Consider the following 25,848-nt stretch of genomic DNA (forward strand, 5'->3'; position numbering starts at 1 on the left):
TCTGTCATATTCTAATTTTCTGAGATACTGAATTTTGGGTTTTCACTAGATGTAAGCCATAATCATCAAAATGAAAAAGAAATAAATGCTTGAATATATATCACTCTGTGTGTAATGAATCTATATAAAATTTCACTTTTTGAATTAAATTACTGAAATTAACATTTTGATAAAATTAAAATTTTTTGAGATGCGCCTGTAGAAGGTGAATATACAGTCACCAGAAACAACTGTTTAACAAAACAAGATCAAGACCAAGACCAGATAATTAGAGGGCAGGGAAATTTTTGTACCGAAATAGGAAAAGGCCCTATGGGCTATCTCAGCATAAACATGTAAATATAGGTCAAGGTTATACGCAAGCCTCGTACACACAACCGTTTTTTCTGCCAGGAAAATTACCAGGAGCTTTTTGCCTGGAAAACCGGCCGTGTGTATGCTTCCTCGCAGTTTTCCCAACAGGATAACTGCCGGGAATACCGGCGGGAAAATAGAGAATCTGCGCTCTATTTTACCGCAGGGATTACCAGCGGTTTTAAACCCTGCAGTTTTCCCATGGGGAAACACTTCAAGGGAGTATACACACGGCCCCTGGATTCCCGGCCAAAGCTCTCCCTGCAGTTTTCCAGACGGGAAACCCGGCCATGTGTACATGGGGAAACTTACCGAGCAGGTTCTCGGTTTTCCCTGAGGACTTTATAATGCCGGGAATCCCGGTTGTGTGTACAGGGCTTAAGTGATTGCAGTAAATGCTAGCACATAAAATATATGGTATGTAGAATATAAAAATAAAAAAAAATCTGAAAATGATGTGTACAAATGCATGCAGTTGATCTCAGAGTACCCATTGCAAAATTGGACAGGCATTCTGGCCAATCTGGAACATAACGGAAGGGCTCCTTCCTGTGTGTAAAGCTTGATATAGGCATACAGAAAACATTCGAACATGCATGCATAATGTAACCATCTCACAATATCTGCAGGAAAAGATCCTGCACAAGTATCCCCGATTAAGTAACAGAGGGCCTTAGGAACCACAGTTTCACTCCCTGCAGATTAAACTGGCCTTACCTCATCTTAAGCCAGTCAAACATTTTACAATTTGTATACAAGAAAATTGTATAATGTCCGGCCAGCTTTAGTGGGGAACAAAAGTAGTCGGACATGTTTTTCTATGCCTGTTATCACTCTGAAAGAATGGCTTGCCCCATAGACATTAGACTAGAACTAATCTTGTTTTGGACAACATGGGGTCATCTATGATCTATCATATATCTATGAATGCCCAAAGTGGATCTGTATGCTGAGAGCCCCTGCAAGCAAATTAGCCTCATCAGTATCATCTAAACACAGGATATAAATTAATTTACTCATCTGTTTTTGTACTTGGCTACAACACTTTATAGAGATGTATATTATTTAGCAATGCTACAATGCATGAACAAATGCGAGCTGGGGTACTTTAGATTTACTTTGTATCCACAGTTTGAGATTTAAATTATACTACATATATGAGAGTTTGAACTCACTTCTCCCTGAAGGTGTCTTTCTCTTGTTCACTCCACATGTTCATGACCTGTCGTTCCTTATACACCTTCATGGGGTCATCCATTAGACCATTCATATTGATAAACTTAATACGTTGCTGCTCAGCATCAAACAGCATTGGTGGAATGACTGCTAGTTGACGCATCTGTTTCTCCAGGTTCTGTAGGAAAAAAATAATTTTATTAGGAAAAAGTACAGTGCAGACCAGCAATGGCATTCTTAAGCAACATACAGTACTGCAATTAACACACGGAATGACCATTAAAAATTGAGGGTGTCTGATGGGCTGTATGTTGAGATAGCATCGTCTATATGTCGACTGCAGGACTAAAGCCGTGTACACACTACAAAAACTGTCAGCTCTGGTCGAAGCCGTTGTACTAACCATGCAAGGTTAGTCCAGCGATCTCCACCATTGAGCGGTTGTGTTCTGACAGGTGGGACGACCCCCACTAGAACACTCCGATCAGCGCTATCTGCCATTGGCTGAGAGCCCTGATCGGGAGTCGTCGGCTGCTGGTTTTCCAGCATGCACTTCCTGTCGACCAGACTGACCTACACATGGGCAAAATGCTAACTGTTTTTTTATTGAACCAGCCGTTGTCTACTAACATTTTGCCTGTGTGTACGGGGCTTAATAAACTAGCATAGTGGCTAAATGGTCATCACTTCTGCCTAGCAGCACTAGGGTTTTGGGTTTGAATCCCAAACACGGCACTACCTTCCTGGAGTTTGCATGTTCTCACTGTGCCTACGTGGGTTTCTTCCGGGTACTGTGCTTTCCTCCCACACTTCAAAGACATGCTGGTAGGTTAATTGTCTCCTGTCTAAATTGGCCCTAGTATGTTTGTTCATGAATGTGAGTTAGGGACTAATGATTGTAAGCTCCTTGAGGGAGGGGACTTATGAATGTATAATAATATATAAAGCGCTGTTTAAATTGATGGCACAACATATTTATTAAAGTGTTACCGAACCCACAAATCCACAGTAAAATGTGTCTGTATATGCAGTAAAGCATGCTCGTTATACTCACTGTGGAACCTAAGGGGTTAATCCTCTGCATTGTGTAAAAAGGCTGTTTGATCCTGTGTTCTCTGATCCTCCCCTTCTTCCATTTCCCCCAATCCATATCCTGATAGTACAGAGCCCTAGGAGGCTCTCTGCACATGCTCAGTTTGGTGTGTAATGCTAGAGTTTTTCTTTTTCAGGGATGCATGCGATTGGTACAGGGCCAATCAGCATTGTCCAGACAAAGGGTCAGGGATCATGCAACCTCATAGGACAGTCAGAAGAGAATGAAAACTCCTCCTACAAGCTTTAACCAGTGTCGGTTACTGGTAGAAGTCATAAGGCTGCTATATACTGCTGATGAGAAAGGGTATTTAGCAGTTTATATTTACTAAAATAATTGTATTTCCGTGTTCTGTGTACTGTGGGAGACCAGATCCAGTGAATGCAGGGTCCTGGGCTTAGTAACACTTTGTACCTGTAATAAATAAATACATCTATCTCTCATTCTTAAAATAGTAACTGCCCTGGTAACACTGTAGATATACAATACCTAAAACCATGTACAGCGCAGAGACATGGTTAAGAGAATGAAATCCTGTACTGATGTTATCAGTGATTTAACTTAGAAGGTTAGTCGAGGATGCTTCAAGGGTGATGTGTTTAGTTAGTGTGACATGTGAAATGCAGTGTAACCTCAGCATTTACAAAGTATTACAAAACTAAACTGTAGACTATTAGTGCAGCGTTTGTCGACCTTTTTTCCAGTCAAAGGAAATCCCATTCTAAAATGTAAAAAACGAGTATAATTGCTTTATATAATGCAGCAACATCCACACTCAGGACACCCAGCGTTAGAGGCGATTTATTCTTCCAAAGCAAATACACTTTTGCACACTGGTACCGACTAGTATTCCAATTTTTTCTCCCCTCTCTCAATTTCTCTCCGTCAGTCAGCTAATGTCACCCCAGTGCTGAGGGAGAGGGGCAGAGGAGGGTCAAACAAAAATGCTGTGGAGGCAAGAGACACCCTCCATATTAACTGATGATGTCACTGGTTGTTAGGATGCCAGTGTCTAGAAAGTCATAATGATGCAAAATAAAAACCCATGGCTTTGTGCAACTAAAAGGCAGGCTTGATCCACCTGCTGGCTTGTATACAATTTATAAATTTTTAGGCATTTTGCCAAGACACCCCTGAAGAAACCACAAGGCTCAGAAAAAGGAACACAAAAGATCACTATGTGGCAATGATTTATGATGCAAAAAAAGGCTTTTATTTTCCCAAAAGGCATCTAGCCATGTGTCCGTGCACGTCTATGGGCCCAATGAAATCAATGCCATTAAAGTTGTAGTTCCACTAGTAACTTTGCTCAGCTTCCCATGGAATCAATGCTTTCTTCATTCATTAACCACTTTACTACCGGCAGTCGTCAATTGACGGCGGCACGATATGACGTCCTCGTCTTGCAGAGCCACTAGGGGGCACGCACGCACGCACCCGCCACGTTACTGGGAACCCGACCCGCGATTGCACAGTAACTGAGCAGGACCGTGGATCTCTGTGTGTAAACACAGAGATCCACGTGCTTTCAGGGAGAGGAGACCGATGCTGTGTCCCTTGTACATAGGGACACAGATCGGTCACCTCCCCCAGTCAGTCCCCTTCCCCCACAGTCAGAAACAATAGTAGGGAACACATTTAACCCTTTCCTCGCCCCCTAGTGTTAACCCCTTCCCTGCCAGTCACATTTATACAGTAATCAGTGCATATGTATAGCACTGATCGCTGTATAAATGTGAATGGTCCCAAAAATGTGTCAAAAGTGTCCGATGTGTCCGCCATAATGTCGCAGTCCCAATAAAAATCGCAGATCGCCGCCATTACTAGTAAAAAAAAAAAAAATAACAAAAAATCATAATTCTGTTCCCTATTTTTGTGCAAACCAGTCACTATACGCTTATTGCGATTTATAAAATCGTTTTTTTTTTAATTGGGATATTTATTATAGCAAAAAGTAAAAAATTGATTTTTTTTTTCAAAATTTCGCTCTTTTTTTTGTTTATAGCACAAAAAATAAAAACCACAGAGGTGATCGAATATCACCAAAAGAAAGCTCCATTTGTGGGGAAAAAAGTAAGTACATTTTGTTTGGGAGCCACAGCGCAGGACCGCGCAATTGTCAGTTAAAGCAACGCAGTGCAGGAAGCTGAAATTTCGCCTGGGCAGGAAGGGGGTTTATGTGCCCAGTAAGCAAGTGGTTAAACATTCACCTGTATCATTAAGTGAGAACTACAACTATTATTTTGACTAGGTTACATTTTAGGGGAGTCACAATGCTGATCCTATGGAAATAATAGGATAAGCAACGGATAGGATGAAACTTATTTTTTCTAACAATATGACTTATAACTTATTGACTATAACTTATGACTGTCTGTTGTTGACCCCAGCACATATACACATTAGCATTCAAGGTTGTTTTTAGAGTGAATGCACGCTGGGCTTTAAAAAAAATCACGTGTTTAGGAGCATTTCGCTTTTTTCTGCCAGAAAACGGTTCTAAAAAACACAACATTTTTTTCTGCCTCTAAACGCTGAGCTTAAAATATGCCTCTAAACGTCCTATATGTATGGACACATTAGGATAAAATGTGTTGCTTCTACAGGCAAAAGGCTAAACTCCTCTAAAAGCAGCATTTTTTTAAAGCCAGTGTGCATGGACCCTTAAAGTGGTCCCCCAAAAAAAAAGGCGGCGCCATCAAACCTCTGGGACCAGTGCTAAAAAGGCACCATGCTCTTCAGCACTCCCAATATCCAGGGTGATGCAAACATTGAGCAAGGATTTATATGCAACTTATCTGCACCCATTTTCTTCCCCCTGCCCTTTGAACTGGTTACACGTTCACTGCATTTAACAAATTTTAAATAAACTTTGTTTGTTTTTTAAACCAGAACTCCAGCCAATAAGAACCCATTAAAAACAAAATAACAAAACTGACTTTTGGTGCAAAAATTGCTTTTTTTCCTGCCACTAGATATCCTCAGTTAGATGGCCATCATCATTCGACCTGCTCCAGTTTGCTTCTAGTCAGCACATAAACTAATTGGTTCCTTGTGCTGCTTCCTCCCACATGCTTGTTTTGCTGTACAGGTACCACAAGAGGCTACTACAAAGTTAAATTCAGCCACTTACACTGCTTGTATTTAAAAGAGAAGCAAAGTTATTATTTTTTTTTTTTTACAGATTCATACTTACCTAGGTGGATGTTGCATCTGTCCCCCGGCACCTTTTAAGGCCCCGTACACACGACCAAACATGTATGCTGAAACTGGTCCGCGGACCAGTTTCAGCATACATGTTCGGTCGTGTGTAGGCGCGAGCGGGCAGAATTCCAGCAAACATTTGCCCGCCGGGCCTTTTCCCAGCGGGCAAATATTCCTGGACTTGTTTTAAAACCGTCCGCTGGAATCCTGCCCGCTCGGACATGTATGGTCGTCAGTACAGACCTACCGTACATGTCCGAGCGCCCGCCGTCCTTCGCATGCGTCGAATGACTTCGACGCATGCGTGGAAGCATTTAAAAGGCAGGCCCGCCCACGTCATCGTCGCGGTGACGGCGCGGACACGCCCCACGTATTGTTTACGCGCGGACTTCTGTACGATGGTTAGTACAGCCATCGTACAGAAGTCCCCGGGCAGACATGTACGGTGAAAACGGTCCGACGGACCCGGCCTAACGGTGTTTGATTGCTCTGTTTTTAGAGCTCTGTGAGCAGAGAGCTGTAGACTGTCAGTCACAGCTCTCTGCTTTTCCCCCTCCTCACTCATTGGAGTGCTGAGCTGTGGAGGGGGAGGCCGACTCAGTCTCCCCGTGGCTCGCAGAGAGCCTGAGCTGGGTGTCAGTCCAGGCACCTTCCGGATCCAGACTTAAAGCGGGAGTTCACCCGAAAAAAAAATTTAACATTAGATTGAGGCTAATTTTACGAAGCAGAATCGGGTGTTTTTTTTAAAATGAATGCAGTACTTACAATTTTAGAGATCGATGTTCTCCGTGGCTTCCGGGTATGATCTTCGGGACTGAGCGTTCCTATTTGATTGACAGCCTTCCGACGGTCGCATACAGCGCGTCACCAGTTGTCGAAAGAAGCCGAACGTCGGTGCGGCTCTAAACGGCGCCTGCGCACCGACGATCAACTACTTTCGGGAACTCGTGACGCGCTGTATGCGTCCGTCAGAAGGCTGTCAATCAAATAGGAATGCCCAGTCCCGCAGCCCATACCCGGAAGCAGCGGGAGAACATCGATCTCTAAAACGGTAAGTACTGCATTCATTTTAAAAAAAACACCCGATTCTGCTTAGTAAAATTAGCCTCAATCTAATGTTAAAAATTTATTTTTTTGGGTGAACCTCCACTTTAAAGTGATTGTTATTTAAAATAAAAATAAAAACAAAAAGGTTTACAAACATATACTAACCTCCACTGTGCAGTTCATTTTGCACAGTTTGGCCCCAATCATTGTCTTCATGGGTCCCCCGGCGGGGCTTACGGCTCCTCCTCGCATCGGTAAACACCCTAGGAGAAGCGCTCTCCCTGGGGGTTACCTTGCAGGCACGCTCCCGAGTACAACATTTGCGTACATAGACACAGAATGCTGGACTCGACCCTGACACATGCGTCATTGGATTTTATTGACAGCAGCAGGAGCCACTGGTGGGGCTGCCATCAATCTATCCAATCAAAAGCCGAGAACCCCGGGTTCAGTAGAGTAAAACGGGGGGGGGGGGGTTAGGGGAGCAGTCAGCGTCAGATTTTTTTAATGCATAGGATGCATTAAGGTAAAGAAACCAGGGTTTACAACCGCTTTAATTGTCATGATGATGCGGTGCCTGGACTGATTTCTGTGATGCCAGCAGAGAACGGACTTCAGCCCTTTCTCTGCTAAAAACGGGTCACAGGAGTGCACAAACTGCACTCCTGTGATCCGTAGGAGAAGTACAGTCAAACGAGCTTTGGCTGGACTTTAACAAATATATTTCATGATATTTTAATGAATAAATAGTTGCATTCCTTTGTGTCTTGTATATTGGACCAGAACTAAAGGCAAAACTTTTTTTTTTTAGTTTTGGATAAAAAGGGGAGAGTGATTAGAACTCCTGTCAGTTTTTATTGTTGTCTGTTCACCCTCTCTATGTGTCCTGTTTACCATTATCAATATATGGAATATTATCACAAAAATTGTGATGGTCAAAGCAAACATTTATTTCAAGTTGAACTCCAGGCAAATCTCAAAGACACAGATTTATGCAGTTATGCATTATTCAATCCCTCATTAAATATTTTTTTCATGCAAGCAGTGTAAATACCTTAGTAATTGATTTGGTATTAGCCTCTTGCTATCTCATATACAGCAGAGCTAAGGACTAGGAAGGGAAGAAGTAGCAAAGACAGCCAGTCAGGTGTGCTGCAGTGCTCACATGCTAATAAAGGACATGCTGATAGGTGGAATAACAGAGTGATAGATGAGTTCATCAGTTTGCTGCTTCTTCTTTCACTGTCCAGTCACAGGCTGGGGTAGAGACAAGACTTGAAAGTGTAAACTTAATTGCAGCAGAGAAAACTCAAGCCCATGGCTGTGCTGTGTGGTAGAGCTGTGCAAATCTCAGAACTGGATAAAAAATACAAATACTTTGACAGGTATAAATATACAGTATGCATTTATTTAGCCAGCTCAAGTTCAGCTTTTACATATTCCTACCTAGTATATGAATGTGCACACACTAGTTTCTCCACAACACAGATCCCCCGGTTAAAAAAACAAAACAAAAAAAACAATATACAAATCTAATGTCTATGTAGGATCTGCAATTCTATTAAATTCTACTTAAAAATTGATGACATTTTATTTGGCATCTGCACATTTTTTTGCTATGCAGGCAGATGTTGGTAGTGGGTATTGTAGCATTTGACATATGCAAGAAAGAAGACTTACCTCCTGCTCTGACAGTCCGTCAATAATTTCTGACACTTCATGCTCACTGCGTGCCGCAGATAAGGACAGGCTACTTCCCCTCTGTCCCACCCTGCTGAGAAAAGAAATTGAAATGTTCAACCACCTGTAGTGATGCATGAGAGGGTTGTATGGATGAGCAGCTTAACATGGTCACTGAAGGCATTCATAGTATGCCTGATACCCACTGCTCTGCAACGCTACAACAATACTTATAAATTCATGTTATTTCCTCTGTGTGACATTTCAAAAACAAACAGTGTTGGGCAATAAGCCAGAAGTACCTCGAATGCAAACATTAAGATGAGGAGAACCATTAACCAGAATGATGGCGTTTTGTCTGACCAGATTATATGTAAATGTAATTATGACCATATTACACTTAGACAACATCATCGATTGTTTTAGCACCAGCTGTATACTTAACGCATTCCACAGGGATACATAGATCTTCCTACAAAACACATTACTATATTATTCTATTCCATATATTTTGCATATGTAATAACGTCCTGGCTCTTGAAACTTTCACAAGGATTTCTGCTCAGCCCTCCCAAGACTAAATGTTCCCTACACAATGGTATTATACTTTGCCAAATGTATTACAGCATGTTGCAGTTCACTATAGCACAGTGTTAGGCTGCACTGCAGTGTGATAAGGGCACATAGGAAACAATATTTATCTGTGTGTGTCCTAGCGGTGACTGGCATTCTTCCAGGGTGGATAAATGCCGATCAACGCACTATATGTTAACTGGTTCTAAGGTAAAGGAGTAATGTGTTGTAACTCATATCAACCTATCAATAATCCTCTTATTATGGTGTAAAAGACAATGGGAGTTATTTACGAAAGGAAAATCCACTATGCACTATAAGTGCACTTGGAAGTGAAGTCGCTGTAAATCTGAGGGGGACATGGAAGGAAAATAAAATACATTATTTTAGCTTGCACATGATTGAATGATAAAATCAGCAGAGCTTCCCCTCATTTCAGATCTTCCCCTCAGATCTACAGTGGCTGCACTTCCAAGTGCACTTTCAGTGCAAAGTGGATTTGCCTTTCATAAATAACCCCCAATGTGACTGGTTGTGAACAGGTATCAATGTATTTATTACAGGTATTTATTAAGAACCGACAATTAAGTAACATGAAATACTTTGATATAATAAATATTCCTGCGCTACCTAACCTGAGAAAAGAACCGGGTCCTTAGTTGTAGCAAACACCGGATTGGTCAAACGCTAGCCAAAAATATACAGTAGGTACTTTAAGATCAATAAATGGTGCTGTGCTCTAAGGCCCCGTACACACGACAAAATTCAGCCAGAAACTCGATCGGAGTCGTATTCTGCCGAGAAACCCGGTCGTGTGTACACTTTTGGCCGAGGAAACCGATGAGGAACTCGTCGGGCCAAATAGAGAACATGTTCTCTATTTCCTCGTTAGTCAATGAGGAAACTCGGCGGCTTCACAAGGAACTCGATGAGCAAAACGATGTGTTTTGCTCGTCGAGTTTCTCGGACGTGTGTACGGGGCCTAAGGCCTTGTACACACGGTCGGTCAAAACCGATGAAAACGGACGGAAGGTCAGTTTCATCGGTCCAAACCGATGGTGTATGGGCCCCATCGGTCCGTTATCCTTTGGTTCGAAAAATTTAGAACTTGCTTTAAAATTCAACCGATGGACACCTAACCGATCGGTCAAAACCGACAGTTAGTATGCAAAAGCATCGGTTAAAAGCCCGCGCATGCTCAGAATCAAGTCGAAGCATGCTTGGAAGCATTGAACTTCATTTTTCTCAGCACGTCGTCGTGTTTTACGTCACCACGCAGGACTCGATCGGTTTTTTAACTGATGGTGTGTAGGCACATCAGACCATCAGTCAGCTTCATCGGTTAACCTTCGGACCGTTCTCATTGGATGGACCGACCGTGTGTACGCGGCCTAAGTGATACTCAAGTGCTATGCGACTACTATAAAAGTGCAAAATATTCATAAAATAAACTATAAAATATTGTAAATAGTATGGAATATTTCAACAGAGCACAATATACACAGTGTAAAATTTAAAGTGCAAAATGCTCATAATATAAATAATATCTTCCAATGTGCAAAAAAGTGCCAATAGTGTAACTAGCATCTAGGACAGTGCTGTCAAACACTAAGACCCCTTTCACACTGGGACGCTTTGCAGGCACTATAACGCTAAAAATATCGCATGCAAAGCTCCCTGAAAGAGCCGCTGCTGTCTCTCCAGTGTGAAAGCCCCGAGGGCTTTCACACTGGAGCAGTGCACTAGCAGGAAGGGAAAAAAAGTCCTGCTAGAAGCATCTTTACAGCGCAATAGGAGCAGTGAATACACCGCTCCTAAGCTCCCCTGCCCATTCAAAATCAATGGGCAGCGCAGCCGAAGCGCCAGGAAAACGCTGGTGCAGCGGCACTTTGTGGGTGTTTTTTTTTTACCCATTCTCGGACGCTAGTGGGGGTTAAAAGTGCCCCGCTAGCAGCCGAACAGCACCGCACAATTGACGATAAAGTGCCCCTAAAAATAGCGGCGCTTTACAGCTGACGCACCCACCGCCCCAGTGTGAAAGGGGCCTAAATAAAGAGCTGGTGCCAAAGGAACAATGAGGGAATATATGGTGTGAAATGGCTCCTTACCTTACCGCTGTAAGGTTACAGAGTAAACTAGCCAGTGGTGGTCCGGGGTACTGTAATAGGTCACTTTAGGTATACCCTATAGATGGCAGTTTGATGTCTTGGAAGGTGGGATATATCTCCTTTATATAGATTAAGTGGCAATAGAAATCCTCCTCTGCTGCCACTTCCAACAATGTCTCCTTTGTTATTCCTTACCATAGAATGAAGCCCTCCAGCAGTGCACTGACACTGCTGACAGGGTTTCCATCTTCACCCGCTCTTCCTTCTGGGTTTACGGGCTCCAGCTGCTAAAATGACTAAGCCTCAATAAGTCACTCCCGCGCATACCTGTGATGTTTCTTCAGATAGCATGTGCCGGAGATGTCACGTACTGCCAAAAGAGCAAATACCTCCTAAATGGTGCACATTTGGGAGATATTCATTTTACCTACAGGTAAGCTATATTAGAAGATTATCTGTAGGCAAGAATCACAAAGTGGACTTTACTACCGCTTTAAGAGGAAGAGCAATGTGCAACATGCTATAACAAGCAAACCCTTACTACCTTTTTACTGTTCGAACAATTGGGTTTGAAGGCTTAGTTTATCTTTTGCTAAAAAAAACAAAACAAATGCACACATATTCATAGCAAAAAATAAAAAAATGTGCTTTTATTACGGTATATGTTTTGGCAAATCATGGCAGATGCAATCAGTGTATTGTGGGTGCAAATCCAGGCTCCTGCAGACTCTTCCTCCAGCTCGGTGTCTGAACCAAGGTACTGCTGTTCAGTTAGGCCCCTTTCACACTGGGGCGGGAGCCACGGTGGCGGTATAGCGCCAACAGTCGGATTTTCCGCGGGATTCGGCCGCTAGCGGTGCGGTATTAACCCCCGCTAGCGGCCGATAAAGGGTTAATACCGCCCGCGCGGTATTGCCGCGGTTTCCCATTGTTTTAAATGGGAAGGAGTGGTAAACACGCCGCTCCTCTCACCGCTCCTAAGATGCTGCTGACATGAGATTTTTTTGTCTCCTGCCAGCGCATTGTCTCCTCCGGCTTTCACATTGAGGTTGCTGGGCAGGAGTTTTTCAGGCGGTATAGCAGCGCTATTTTTAGCGCTGTACCGCCTGAAAAACTCCTCAGTGTGAAAGGGGTCTTAGAGAGTTGGAGAAGTGTCAGTGGACTACAGGTGTGGTGATTTGTGTAGCAGATGGGACTTGTAGTTGTATTTTATTAATTCACGGATCTCTGTGAATTAATGAACGGTTCAGATGTGCAGGGGAAGCCATGCATGGCCATGTCAATTTCAAATCTGACAGCTGCTGCAGAGAAGAACTCATGCACACAATTCGAGGGGGGCTGTTTTGGGTGTATGTATGTGGTGGTGGTGGGGGGGGGGGTGTCAATTTGGCACCATGTTATGCCCCAAATATAGGTGTAAAATGTAACACGGTCCTAAATATGGAATTAGCCTTTAATAGTGAAATCCAGATGTCATGGCTTACATCAGACTCCATGCAATCACCAAAAGAAAGTAAACATAGCACACCAACCTTTGCATGCGTTCTTGAAGCTCCCTCTGCTTGCGAATCTCTGGAAACTGTTTCTCATAGTACTCCCTTACTTTGCTCTCCTTTGCTCTTCTTCGTGGGTTATTTTCAATTCGTTCCACCTTCTTCTCCCAAGCTTCCATCAGCTGGTCATAACGCTGGCAAAGCTTCTGTTCCTAAAAGAAATGTAAACAAATTCTTTAGAAAATGCAAAAATGGTCTATCTAAAAAGTGTAACTAAACCCAGAAACAAGCATTTTATATATTGCGACCTACCGCTCCTAAGTTGTGGTATCTGCACTAGTTTTCTTTTTTAAAGGCTTTTTTCCCCTTTTATTTTCAACTGTTCATCCTACCAGTAACATGCTTCCTGTTCTAGGGTGGCAATGTTCACTCGCTGTACTGTTACCTATGGAGGAGCAGTCACGGTGAGCTGCTCATCAGATTTAGACAAATGCCTCCCTCTCTTCTTAATTCCACATGGGGAAAGGTGTTCTCTAGGATCATTGAAGAAAACTGGAGAATTGTTTAATTTCTGTCCGGTATACAGGATTGTCTTCACCTGCAAGGGATGTACAAGTGTTTCATGCATCGGCGTGCAGGCAATCCTTATTCATGTCTATTGGGATGCTTGGGTTGAATGCACGAGCACAGTCCCTGGTCCCAAACTGACAGCCATGTACAGGGACACGTACCCGCATAGATGTCAAATTGGGACCAGCGGCTGTGCCCATGCAGTCGCTGCTTCCCAACAGATATGAATGGGACTGCCTGGAAAACCAGTGAATCCCATATGGGTGAATACGGCCATTCAAAGCGCTGTATGGAAGGTAAGCTCCTGTGAATCAGACCTGATGCAGCTTATATCGCTTTAGGTATTGTGGTGTGAGCGAGCTCTTAGGCCTTTTTCACACGGGGTTAGAGGTGTAGCAAATGACCAATGTAGCTATAGCATGAACTCGCATTCAAGACGCATTCCACATGAATAAAGTTGCAGGTTTTTTGAAGCATTGCAAGTGAATTCAATAGAGGTAGCAGTTTGTGGTAACCCTAGGGCCTAGAGAACACAACACAAAGAGACTCTAATGTGAGCTATATACTGTATAATTATCCAGCGCATTGGCAGGCAGTATAGGAGTTTTGGTTTTTGACTTATGTGAAAAGAGGCCTTGCTGTGTTTTAAAGCAGGACAGAAACAGACTCATGGATACAATCTGATATACATCAATGGCTGAGAAACAAGGATGGAAGGCAAACTATTTATTTCAATAGCAGCTGGAGAGCCAGAAAAAAACGCAATAAAAAGGTAAACTGACTGGAAAGCCTATAAAAAATAAAAAGGACTTCTGATAACTGTTTTTATGTTTTCTCACAAAACGCCCACCAATTTCCCTTTTTATGCCCCAAGAGTAGCTTTGTTGGTCTCTTCCAGAACTATACAAGATTGTCAATATAATGTGCTAATTTTTCTCTGATCACCATTAGGAGAGTGCCGTCTTCCTTCCAGAAATCAGGCCTCCAGAGTAAGCAGCAGTCTATACAATAATCAATGTTCAGTTAGAAGGACTAGAACTGTACAGTTCCAGCAAAATAACTAAGCGTCCTCCCAAAAGGTACAAAATACATCAAGTTACATAATGCTTCATCTAAAATTAAGATCACAACACAAGCTTGGCAATCACAAAGAATCTGAGCTCCAAGTAACCTAGAACACAGGATTTTATTTACAAGGCTCCAAGTTACCAGACACAGCACAGCTCTGCTATTTAGCAGCATCGAGAAAACTTTCCATGATAAACTTCAATAGCCTTGAGTGGTATTCCGCATCTTTGACACTGTGCAATAGCTTTTCCTCTTTACATTCATGTGCAATCTTAGAAAAACGTACAAAAAGATCTTCTTATGTAACCTAGCTTTTAAGGCCCCTTTCACACCTGCAGACCAGACCATATGTCTGTTTTTCATCCATCCGTTTTCGGATGAAAAACGGACATACATGTATCCCTATGGGATTGCGGATGTCAGCGAATGAACATCCACCGACATCCGATCTCATTGATGTCCGCTAAGCTCCGATTCTGCAGACGGAGGAAAATCCTATTTTAACATCCATCTGCGGATTGGATGAACACGGACAGACGGTCCATGTTCATACGATCCCCCCATAGAGGAGAGCGGAGATCTGACAGGGCGGTCCCTACACAGTGTGCAGGGACCGCCCTGTCATCTGCCGGCTCAGCTGGGATCCACGGAGCAATCCCCACTGAGCAAGCGGATGTATAAGGATTTGTGGGTGTGAAAGAGCCCTAAGAGTTTTGGGTCAAACCAAACTGCCTTATGCTGAAAGCTATCAAAGGAAATCTGATCTCACACAGGGAAGATTTTCAAGGAAACCTTTAGGCTGGGTTCACAATAATGTAAATTGGATGAGGGTTCCCCCCCATCCAATTCGCAATAGCAGGAGATTGTGACCGGCTCTCTATGGAGCCAGTTTAAGTATCTCCGATGCAAATTTGCACAGGAGCCCTGTGCGTCTTTTGGTCCGTTTTAGGTCCAAATACAGCCCAAAATTCTGGCTGAAATCGGACCTGAAACAGTGAACCAGGATCCCTGCTGGGAGCCGCATCGGCATTAGATGTGAACTGAGCCTTAAAACTTCTGAAAACTGTCTCAGTGTGAAAGGGGTCTAATGCTTGAAATAGCCTCTAAAAAGCGCCAGAAAAATGGCTCCTATTAATTACAATGAGTGCTTTCACACCAGGGCATTACAAATGTCCTGCAAGCAGCTAAAAATGGCGCTCCCAAAATGCCCTACGCCCATTGAAATTAATGGGCAGCACTATCAAAGTGCTTTGAAAGCGCCACAAAACTGGATTGTTTTCCTTTTCTTTTTTTTTTTTTTTAAGGTCACGTCATGTGACCTTAAAAAAAACCCACCCTGCTTGCTAAAGCACTGCAAAAATGACCGGCGCTTTAGCGCCGTTTTAGAGGTGCTGCAGTGTGAAACGGGTTTTACTGAAGGAAATGCAGTGAAATGAACATTTAAAATAAAGCTTCAGTAACTTGGTATGTTTGTTTCATGTCCTTGGAAAGTATTACATTTGCTGGATCAGCATGACAAACAGGCAACTATCATTTTGGAAGGAAATGTGGGTAACTGTACATTATGAACGGGATTCCTTTCTAACGCTAAGGCTGGGTTCACACTATTGCATTTCCTGATCTCTGCAGTCGAGCATCAGGACAATATCTCCCTGCCTGTGATTAGCGCAGCTCCGTGCTGACTTCCTAGCGGGCTCTGCACATGGAGTGTGTGCGAACACACCGTAGCTCATCCATACACAGTAGCACTGTGTGTCTTTTGGTAATTTCAGGTCCGAATTCAGCCCAAAATTTGGGTTGAAATCGGACCTGAAACGGTGAAGGGGGATGCACTGGACTCTTGCTAAGAGCCACATGCGAAGATAGTGTGAACCCAGCCTAAGATCTGCAATTTATTTCTGGTTTATATTTTTTCTTTAGACTAGGGCAATGTTAAACTCTTATTACTGACATATTTCAAAAGTTGATAATCCTCTCATCAGAACTTTCATTTTGTGTTGTACAAATTAAGTGCCTATCAAAATATGGTTAAATCAGAGGCCTGGTGATCAACCTGCAGCCCTTTGATACATGATGTGTGGGCCCTCGGACCTCAGCAGTCTGTAGTGAGAACATGGAGTAGGGTAATAGCATTGTTCTCTACTAACCTCATTAAGGCTAGGTTCACACTGCTGCAAATTCAAAATTGCGAGATTTTACTGCAATTTTGCGGCCGCAATTTCAGGGAATGCCCGTCTATAGAGCTGAATTTGCATCACACACGGATCAAACTCGCATAGGACCCTTTTTTCCCGCAGCTTAGATTCGCATCGCACTGATGTGAACGGCACTAATGGAAAACAATGTTATTTTAATGACTGCGATCGCAACAGCTCAAATTTGCAAAAGAATTCGCAGCAGCGTGAACCTAGCCATAACATGTTCCCAGTTTAGTTTTTTTTTCTGGAGCATATCTCCAGCCAAAAATGTAGCGAGTCCACACCCTGACCATCTGACCCTCATTTGCTCTATCAGGTCTGCAGTTTCTGACAGTACTCTCATATATTGAACATCATTTACAGCTCAGGGGCTGCATTTGAGGCCCCCTTGAGCGCATATGTTGACCACCACTGTCTTAGGAGGTAAATAGTAGAGTTAATTGCACTAGTCTATGAAAACTGAAGAGTATATAAACTCGAGCCATTGGCCACAGCAGTAAACAAGATGCCTTGTTTCACCTTACCAGATAGTATAATGGAATCTAATCAGCTACTGTGGGAAAACAGTTTCACTACCATTCACTCTAGCAATTATAAAATCAATCCACTGATTTGGGCAGGACTGGGTAATAACTTGTGGATTCAAATGTTGAGTCATCTATAAAAATTCTACTGGAGATCTACATTTTAAACATTTCAAAAAAGCGCTGCGCTACATTAACATATCCTAACTCAAAACCACATAATATCCCAAATATAGAATAGTGTTGTGATCACAAATAAATATCATGAATCAAATCACCTAAATAAACATTCAAACCTTATAAATCCAAAAACAAAAATCTCAAATGTGTGGGCGTTTCACCACCCCTGTGATGTTGCAAAACATATATTTTTTTAAACTATATGGCTTTCAGTGCTATATTGTAACACAACAAACTTAAAACAATATGTATAACTAGCAAAAAGCATTCTTTAGAACTTCATGTTGGGACACATTTTGGTGCTTTGCAGCAACATTATAATACTGATATACAATTGAGGTATTAACAATTCAGGTTGTGCAGAGAACACATTTTTATATTTTAAACATTGTTTGACCCCTTATAGACAGACTTTAGTGTGGGCTGAAAGAATAAGTTCCATTTTAGTAACATGTTACACATGTATTCAGGGTATATACCTGCACCCCTCCTGATACCCCATTCTGACAGTACAGCTGTATGACCGAGGATCCCCTGCTAAGAGCCTGACATTGCACCCACGATCTGCTGATTGTTGGTGCAATGCTTTGCAGGCTCCTAGGACAAAAAATAATAATAAACGCATTTTTTTTACCTGCACAAAAATGTGCATTTAATATATTTTTAAAAAAATGTAACGTTATCCTTGAAGCAACATACTTTGCTTGCCTCCTCAAACTGCTCAGTAATCACTCAGAATTCTCCTATGGTGATCTGTAAACAAATCTTCCCTTTTACACTTTGTGCTGAATGTGATGATTTACAGGTGCAAGGCATTACAAGTGATCAAGTGTTAGGAGAACTACTGCTAATTAGCACACTTTATAATTAAAATATTATCAGCTCTGCAGAACATTGCAACCAATTTACTGCAATAAATATGTAATTAATGTCACTTAAAGCGGTTGTATACCCGCAATCATTTTTTTTTATTTTTTTTACACCTGCAAGGCAAAAGGCATAATGAACTAGTATGCACCGCATACTAGTTTATTATGAAATACTTACCTTGGAACGAGGTGTAGAGAACTTACTAGGTCCACGCCGAGCAAGATGTCATCTTGCCTCGGCGTGTCTTCCGGGTATCGCCGCTCCAGCACTGTGATTGGCTGGAGCGGCGATGACGTCACTCCCAGTCTGGCGGCTGCCGGCCCTTTAGCCGAGGATCCCCGCTGCGCATGCGCCGCTGCAATCAGCGACGCATTGCGAGGGGAATATCTCCTAAACCATACAGGTATAGGAGATATTCTTTATACATACAGGTAAGCCTTATTTCACGCGTACGGACCGTATGTCCGCATTTTCATCCGTCCGTTTGCGGATGAAAACGGGACATACCATGGGTCCCTATGTGATTGCGGGTGTCAGCGGATGAACATCCGCTGACACCCGTAATTTGTCCGCCTACGCAAAGCTCCGCATCTGCAGACGGAAGAAATCCTATTTTTCTTCCGTCTGCTGGATAGGATGAACACGGACAGACGGTCCGTGTTCGTCCGATCCCCCATAGGGGAGAGCGGAGGAAACACAGGGCGGTCCCTGCACAGTGTGCGGGGACCGCCCTGTCAGCTGGCAGCTCAGCAGGGATTTTACGGAGGATCCCCGCTGAGCTTTGCGGACACACGGAGCGGATCATTACTGATCCACTCCGTGTGAAAGGGCCCTTACCTGTAGGTAAAAGTAGTAATAAAGACTTTACTACCACTTTAACTAACCATTTTACACGGTATAGGACTAAACTTGCAACATGCTTTTGGCAAATCACTACAGTGAGTGGTCCTAGCTTATTCCCCCCTCTAATCTGCGGATTCAGTGGGGTAGAGAAAAAGATTGGCCAAGACTGTGCAGGTGAGAACAAGCAAGGGTGAGGCAAACAGAATCCCATGTGCTGCACTGATTTGCTATCTCCATTATATGTAGAAAGCCACAAACGGCTAACTGGTGATCTGAAAAATCCTGAAGTGTTCTTTTAAGGCTAGGTTCACACTGCTGCGAATTCTATTGCAAATTTGAGCCGTTGCGATTTCTCAAATTCGCAAGTCATTTAAATTACATAGTTTAACATTAGTGCCGTTAACATCAATGCGTTGCGAATATAAGCTGCGGGAAAAAAGGGTCTTGTGCGAGTTTGATCCATGTGCGATGTGAATTCAGCTCTATAGACTGGCATTCCCTGAAATCGCGGCAAAACCGCAGCCGCTAAATCACGGTAAAATCGCCCGATTTTGAATTCGCAGCAGTGTGAACCTAGCCTCAAGTAGAAATGTTTTCAAAGAAATAAGACAAAAACTCTAAGTTGGGCTAAAAATGCTAAATGTAAAGAGGATTTTTATTACAAGTGGCAGGCCGACTGTGCACATTGTTCCTAAAAAATGAAATGTAATAACTTTTAATTATGACAAATTTGGCAGAAAACTGCAAACTTGTAAGATGGAGAATGACAGGTTTTTCTGCTGAGCAAAACCGGAACACACTTAATAGGATTAAAAAAATTGGAGAAAACTTAAAGCAGATACTCAATCGCAGATACTCAATCACGACTATCAGATCACCTGAGGGAAGGTCCAAATTCCCAGTGTCTCTTTCAAATAACACTGCCCACTATAGCACACAATATTGTATTGTAACTGTATGTGTTTAATACTTTTAATGAAAGTATTTAGTATAGGATCTGCTTTTTTTTATTTTCCTTAATATGTTTCTTTATATTTACATGCAGACCCACATAAATGACAGTCATCTAGGACCTACAAACCCAATAACATGTCTGAGGGTTTGTTACACCAGAGATCCACCTTAACAGGAAGGCAGCTGAAATCCAAACTTTTGGCAGCGACTTTAATCGGTCAGAATAAGTAGATTCCCAGAAAAGCGACTTCAACACTGCCAGGGTAGGTCCCGGTTTCCTGGAACTGATGGGAAAAAAATCTTTGAGCCCAATGCTTCAGTTGTGATGCCTTATTCAAAGTTCAATGGAACCAATGTACAAATGCACAGAGCACTTTGCCCACATGCATGGAATGCCGTTGTATCAAAAGAGTTTTGGCTTGGTTTGCCTTCATGGACTATTCAGCCCTGACCTCCAGAGGCTGACTTCATGCCCAGCCCATAGAACTCTCAGTCAGAGGTCAGCTTAACCCTTCTGCATGACTATTCACCCCCACTTCTATAAGTGGGGTTTTGAGTGTGTTTTCGGATGGGTGCTTGGGCAATTTTCCTCTGGCAGAGGGAATCCTCTTTTGCAAATTTATACTTCTTTGTCCGACACCCCCTTAGTGATTTCTGCACCAAACATTGCAGTTTTCTCTTGTGGCCCTGGGTTCCCCAAATTCTGGGACCCCCCTGCCCATGTCAAAATGGGGGTTTTGGAGCAGTTTCCTATCCGGACTCCTGCTCCTTTCTCAGAAGGATCCACTGTCCTTGAGCTCTGTTAAATTCTACATGATGCTGGGTACCCTTTGGGATTAACCTAGCCTCCCCTCCCACCCCACGGTTTTCTGCCCCACAAGGTCAACTGGGGCCCACTCTGGCAGTTCCTTACATAATAATCTGTCTCCTCAGCTTACTTTGAAGGCACCTGCTACCTTTACGGGTCACTGAACCCTCTATTCCTCCCAGTGCTGCCTCTTTTTCCTCATTGTGGAATGCTCCATTGATCGCCTTCAGATGTCTGTCGCTAGCTACCTGTCATCAGAAAGTGAAGCTGGACAGCTTCAAACCTTGCTAACAAGCTTTACTTGTCTAGCTAGGCAACCTTTTCCAGAGTATGGAATATGTCCTTGCCTAAGGCTCGGTTCACACCTAATGCCGGTGCGGCTCACAGCAGGGGTCCTGTGCGTCTCGGTTCACCATTACAGGTTTGATTTCAACCTGAATTCAGACCTGAAATGGGCCAAAAATGCAAATTCGCACTGGAGCCGCATCGGAAATATGTGAATCGGCTCCATAGATCACAATCTTCTACTATTGCGAATTGAATGCAGAGATTAAGGATGAGGTCTGGTGTGTTCGCACACCCCATGTGCAGAGCCCGCCAGGAAGTCGGCACTGCGCTAATCACAGGCAGTGAGACATTTCCCGATCTCTGCAGCCACGCATCGGGACAATGTCTTGCTTTCTGTGATTAGCGCAGAGCAGTGCCAACTTCCTGGCAGGCTCTGCATGTGGGGAGTGTGCGAATACACCAGAGCTCATCCTTAGTGGGGATCCCACATCTAATTTGAAATAATGTGAACCCGGCCTAAGAGTTTAGTGGGTAAAGATTCCTGTGTGTAGACTGACTTCTAGTCTTTTCTATGGACTTGGGCGGATTCTTTTGGGGGTCATCCCTGATTTTTCTGTTGACCACATCATGTTCTGTGATTAGTGATATTCCACCTCTTTAAGTGTGTTTTTGGTTTAGGCTTAGTGTTCCCTTGTTGGAGTTATTCCTTTTTGATGGTGATCTCTGTCCTGGTCTTGTTCATCAGATTGTAGCCTCCTGTAGTGGTCCTGAGGCACAGACCGGCTCCTCTCCACCACCAACAGTATCTCACAAGAGTGTGTGTTGAGTTTTTTTGAGGGGACAGCAAATTTACACTGTTATACAAGCTGTACACTACTTTTCGTTGTAGCAAAGTGTAATTTCTTCAGTGTTGTCACATGAAAAGATATAACAAAATATTTACCAAAATGTGAGGGGTGTACTCACTTTTGTGAAATACTGTATGAGCCTGTCAGTGCTTGAAGCCCATCCATCCAGCAGATTGCTTTTGGAGAATCTGAATGTATGTGAATTCTTGTGGTCCTCAATAAACAAAGACCATTTTATTTTGTACTTACCATAAAAAAATATATTGGAAACTATTGGATACTGTGATTTTTTTTTTCTGTTGCCCTTGGTATTGCTTTTCCACAAAACTGAGTAATGCATATATATATATATATATATATAATGTATATATGTGTGTGTGTGTGTGTGTGTGTGTGTGTGTGTGTATATATATATATATATATATATATACACACACACATACACACACACACACACACGCCTCTATGCTAGCATCGGTGAGCTCTAAAACCAAGAACTGAGCAATCACATGTCCACCGATCTCTTCGTTCTCGGTCTGCACGGAGCAGACAACAGTGACTGTCAGTTACTGCTCTCCGGTCTGATCCTGCAGTGCTCACTTAATCGTCAAGCAAGAAAGGGGCTGGCACAACTGATTCCAGCTCTCAGATGTGTGCTGAAAGGCAGAGCCAGCTGTCAATCAGGCAGTTGTTTGGATCCCAAACAAATTGTCAGGATCTTTTTTAGAGCTGGAGCAACTCCACCTCATCAGCTAAAAATGAGCTATAGCCCACTGTCAGCTGATTCTGGGTCATTTGAGTGCAAAAGTGCACGCCTGTGTATCATCATAAGCAAACAAGCATATTTATGACCCAACAGCTTCCCCTTAATTCAAGATGACTGTACCTCTAAGGTTACCATTTCAGTGCTTCCTGAATAAAAGAGACAGTAAGGCCTATAAAACATGTATTAAAAATGTGGAATGATCTTTGAAAAAGAGTGAAAAGTTGTAGAGTAAAAGTTGTATTCAAAATGCTCTTTGTACAGAGGTCTCCTTCTGCTGGAAAGATTCCATAAAGACCATAGCCATTTAGGATGTGGAGCTGTTTCTTTTCCATGCACATCTTGTGTGTCAGAGAATTGTTTAGACACTTGGTAAACTAGAGTCATCACCATTTGGCTGGGAAATCTAGCTTTCAGTATTCTATGATCACATAAAGTATACTTGGGCATATGTGTAATGATTTACTTCCAGGAAGTCTGCAATATAAACAAGACTTAAATGCCTGCCAAAAATGTACAAGGATGTCAATTTCCACTGAAACAATACTAGTAAGAATTACAGTATCTACAGCTGAAAGAATAAGTTAGTGAACCCATAAAAAATGCTCTCCTTTTCTGTATGAATGATTCTTAAGATATCATGCACAGAGAACCTAAAATAATGCTGCTTATACAGGCACTGAGCCTTTTTTTTTTTCAGTCTGTAAAATAACCTCTATGTAAGCTTATGTGTGCATGCATACATAGGCAAATTAGAAGCGTGTTTACAGGCCTAAAAAAAACGAAACTAAAAAAACAAACACCCAAGGTGCATTCTTGAGAGGTGCTGAAAAGCAGAAAAAATGTGAAATGCGCATAAACGCTATAGATGTGTAAAGTGTATGCAAGTTAATGCAATCCAGTGACCAGAATAAATGAATATGCTGGGCAGTTGAATGTATTTATGTTAAACTGCTATACCCGCCTAAACACTTGTGCAATGCACAGTGTTAAGTGCGTTTTTTAAGCAGCATTTTCCTGTCAGAAGTTCTGGTGTTTTGCGGATGCACCATGTGTATGAGGCCTAAACAAGTTATGATCTTCATCTAAATCAAAGATATGCAATTAGCGGACCTCCAGCTGTGGCAAAACTACAAGTCCCATCATGCCTCTGCATCTGGGTGTCATGCTTGTGGCTGTCAGAGTCCTGCTATGCCTCATGGGGGTTGTAGTTCTGCAACAGATGGAGGTCCACTAATTGCATATCCCTGATCTAAATTATAATGACAGGGGGTTTCTACAGGCTATAAGCGAATTAAGTAATTAAAAATGCAAAATTGTGGGCATTTTGAAAAGAGGGTAGCCAGCGACGACTATTCTAATTGATACTTCAGGTGTAACAATTCATTCACGATTGTTTTTATTTGCCCTACTGCATATATTCATAAAAATTTTGGTAACTTGCTGTACAAACATCTGCTGAAGTGCGATGGTGTGCAATTAAGATCTCCGAGGACACCACACATGCCAATAGCAAAGAGAACCCCAGACCCTAGATATCTGGAATATAAGTAAAACAGGCCCCACCTACATGCTCCATATGGAGTAAATGTACATTACTGGCACATAACCTTGAACACCTGATTCTAATTTGCATGAAATGGTGGTAAATGTAGGAGTGCACTTACTTTTTCCATGTGACAAATCTGAAATTTTGTTAACATATCTGATGAGAATGAATATGCCATGTCAATGATATCACCTTTATCTGTAGAACGGTTTGACTACTTTGCATGTTCAAATTCCATGAAATTTTAACTTACTTTTTCATGTGTGTGTTTGCATGCATGTATATTCACTTTAATGAATAAATAGAGAACTCCGCGCTATGGTAAAATTACATATACTGTATTAAAGAAGCTGCTCCCCTAAAGTGATGTGAAAACAACTTCAGCCTGGATGTAGAGGTTAATTCCTTTAGCTTCTGATGCTGAAGAGAGCAGTGGGGAAGTGTAGGAAGTATATGTATATGCTGCTATGTACAGGCACTGTAAAATAAAGCAATCCTGTTTTTCCTTGAATCGGCAAAACATAAGTTTGGTTTAAGGACCCATTCCCTGCAGCACACTCACATAGTTTCTTTGATTTTCTGCTGCTCTGCTCTCTCACTATAAGCACAGGAAATATTGGGTACATCCAGGTATAATGGAGCATGTGCCTCATCCACCTACCTCTCGTGTGAAGTGAAGAAATGGCAAATATGTGCTGCTGTAAAAGGGGACATAAAAGCAAACAAGTTGTTTTATCTGCATTAGCAAAGCACATAATTGCTTTAACTGGCCCTTCTTTTATTCCAAAGACTGCGTAACCATCATGTACATATTTTGTATAGTATGTGTGCGGTGCTTCCAATGATCTTTTGTATTTTATATTGTAATGTAATTTTAAATAATGGAAATTCCATATAATAAAAGAAAAACTGAATCTGTAATACCCAAAGTTTGTTCAGAATTCTTTCCAGCATAAACAATCCCTCAGAGCACAGCATTGTGCCGAGTACAGGGCACTTGTTCAGTCAAGATCTGCTTCGCTCTTTTCCTGCCAGTTTCTACCGCCTTAACAAATGCTGAGAACTCCTATACTATTACACGTTTATTTTTCTTGTAAACTCACTTGGAGATTGTTTTACAAATGTTCTGTCGGTGTAGCCAGAATAATAGAGCAAATGTTATGATATCAAGATTGGAGCAATAAAATTCAAACTGTGAATGGTGATCCACACCACTCCCTCAGTTCTTCATATTGCTGATCTGTTTCTGACAGCATGCTAATGAACTGCATAGTGGGATTATCTGGTACTTTCCAAAAAGGTAATTACCCTCTGGCATCTCCCTAAAGTAATACTGTATGGGTTTGTTCTATTCCACCCCTCCTTAAATAGGAAGAACCTTCAGATGTGACCTTAGCAACACACACTTCCAAGTCCATCACATTTAAATTGTACAGAAATTTTAGAACTTGTTTCTTACAGACTCCATATGCTTCTTAATCCTGGCTCAGCAGCAATAAGCATCTGTGTGAAGGACTGCCACTGTTTCAGGGGACGCACGATGCTAAGAATCATTTATAACAAGTTGCTAGCAATTCTTAGAGCAAGCAGGTTGTTTGAAAATGTACATTGCTCCAACCAGCAGATTTCAATCTTTTTTAAAAGCCCTATGATTGCA

The 25,848-nt window shown here is 42.3% G+C and overlaps 1 protein-coding gene across 13 annotated transcripts in view; it reads right to left on the reverse strand.

Moving 5' to 3' along the window:
* Nucleotides 1-25,848, reverse strand: part of NCOR2 (nuclear receptor corepressor 2) — a 599,120-nt gene that overhangs the window by 296,418 nt on the left and 276,854 nt on the right. For all 13 annotated transcript variants that reach the window (XM_040347350.1, XM_040347349.1, XM_040347347.1 and 10 more), the window contains 3 exons: nucleotides 12,768-12,940; nucleotides 8,555-8,648; nucleotides 1,530-1,708 (listed from right to left, as the gene is read on the reverse strand). In XM_040347350.1, coding sequence (XP_040203284.1) covers nucleotides 1,530-1,708; nucleotides 8,555-8,648; nucleotides 12,768-12,940 — 446 coding nt within the window. The remainder of the gene's footprint in view (nucleotides 1-1,529; nucleotides 1,709-8,554; nucleotides 8,649-12,767; nucleotides 12,941-25,848) is intronic.

The sequence above is a fragment of the Rana temporaria genome, chromosome 1, assembly GCF_905171775.1.
Source record: "Rana temporaria chromosome 1, aRanTem1.1, whole genome shotgun sequence".
Classification (NCBI taxonomy): Eukaryota; Metazoa; Chordata; class Amphibia; order Anura; family Ranidae; genus Rana; species Rana temporaria.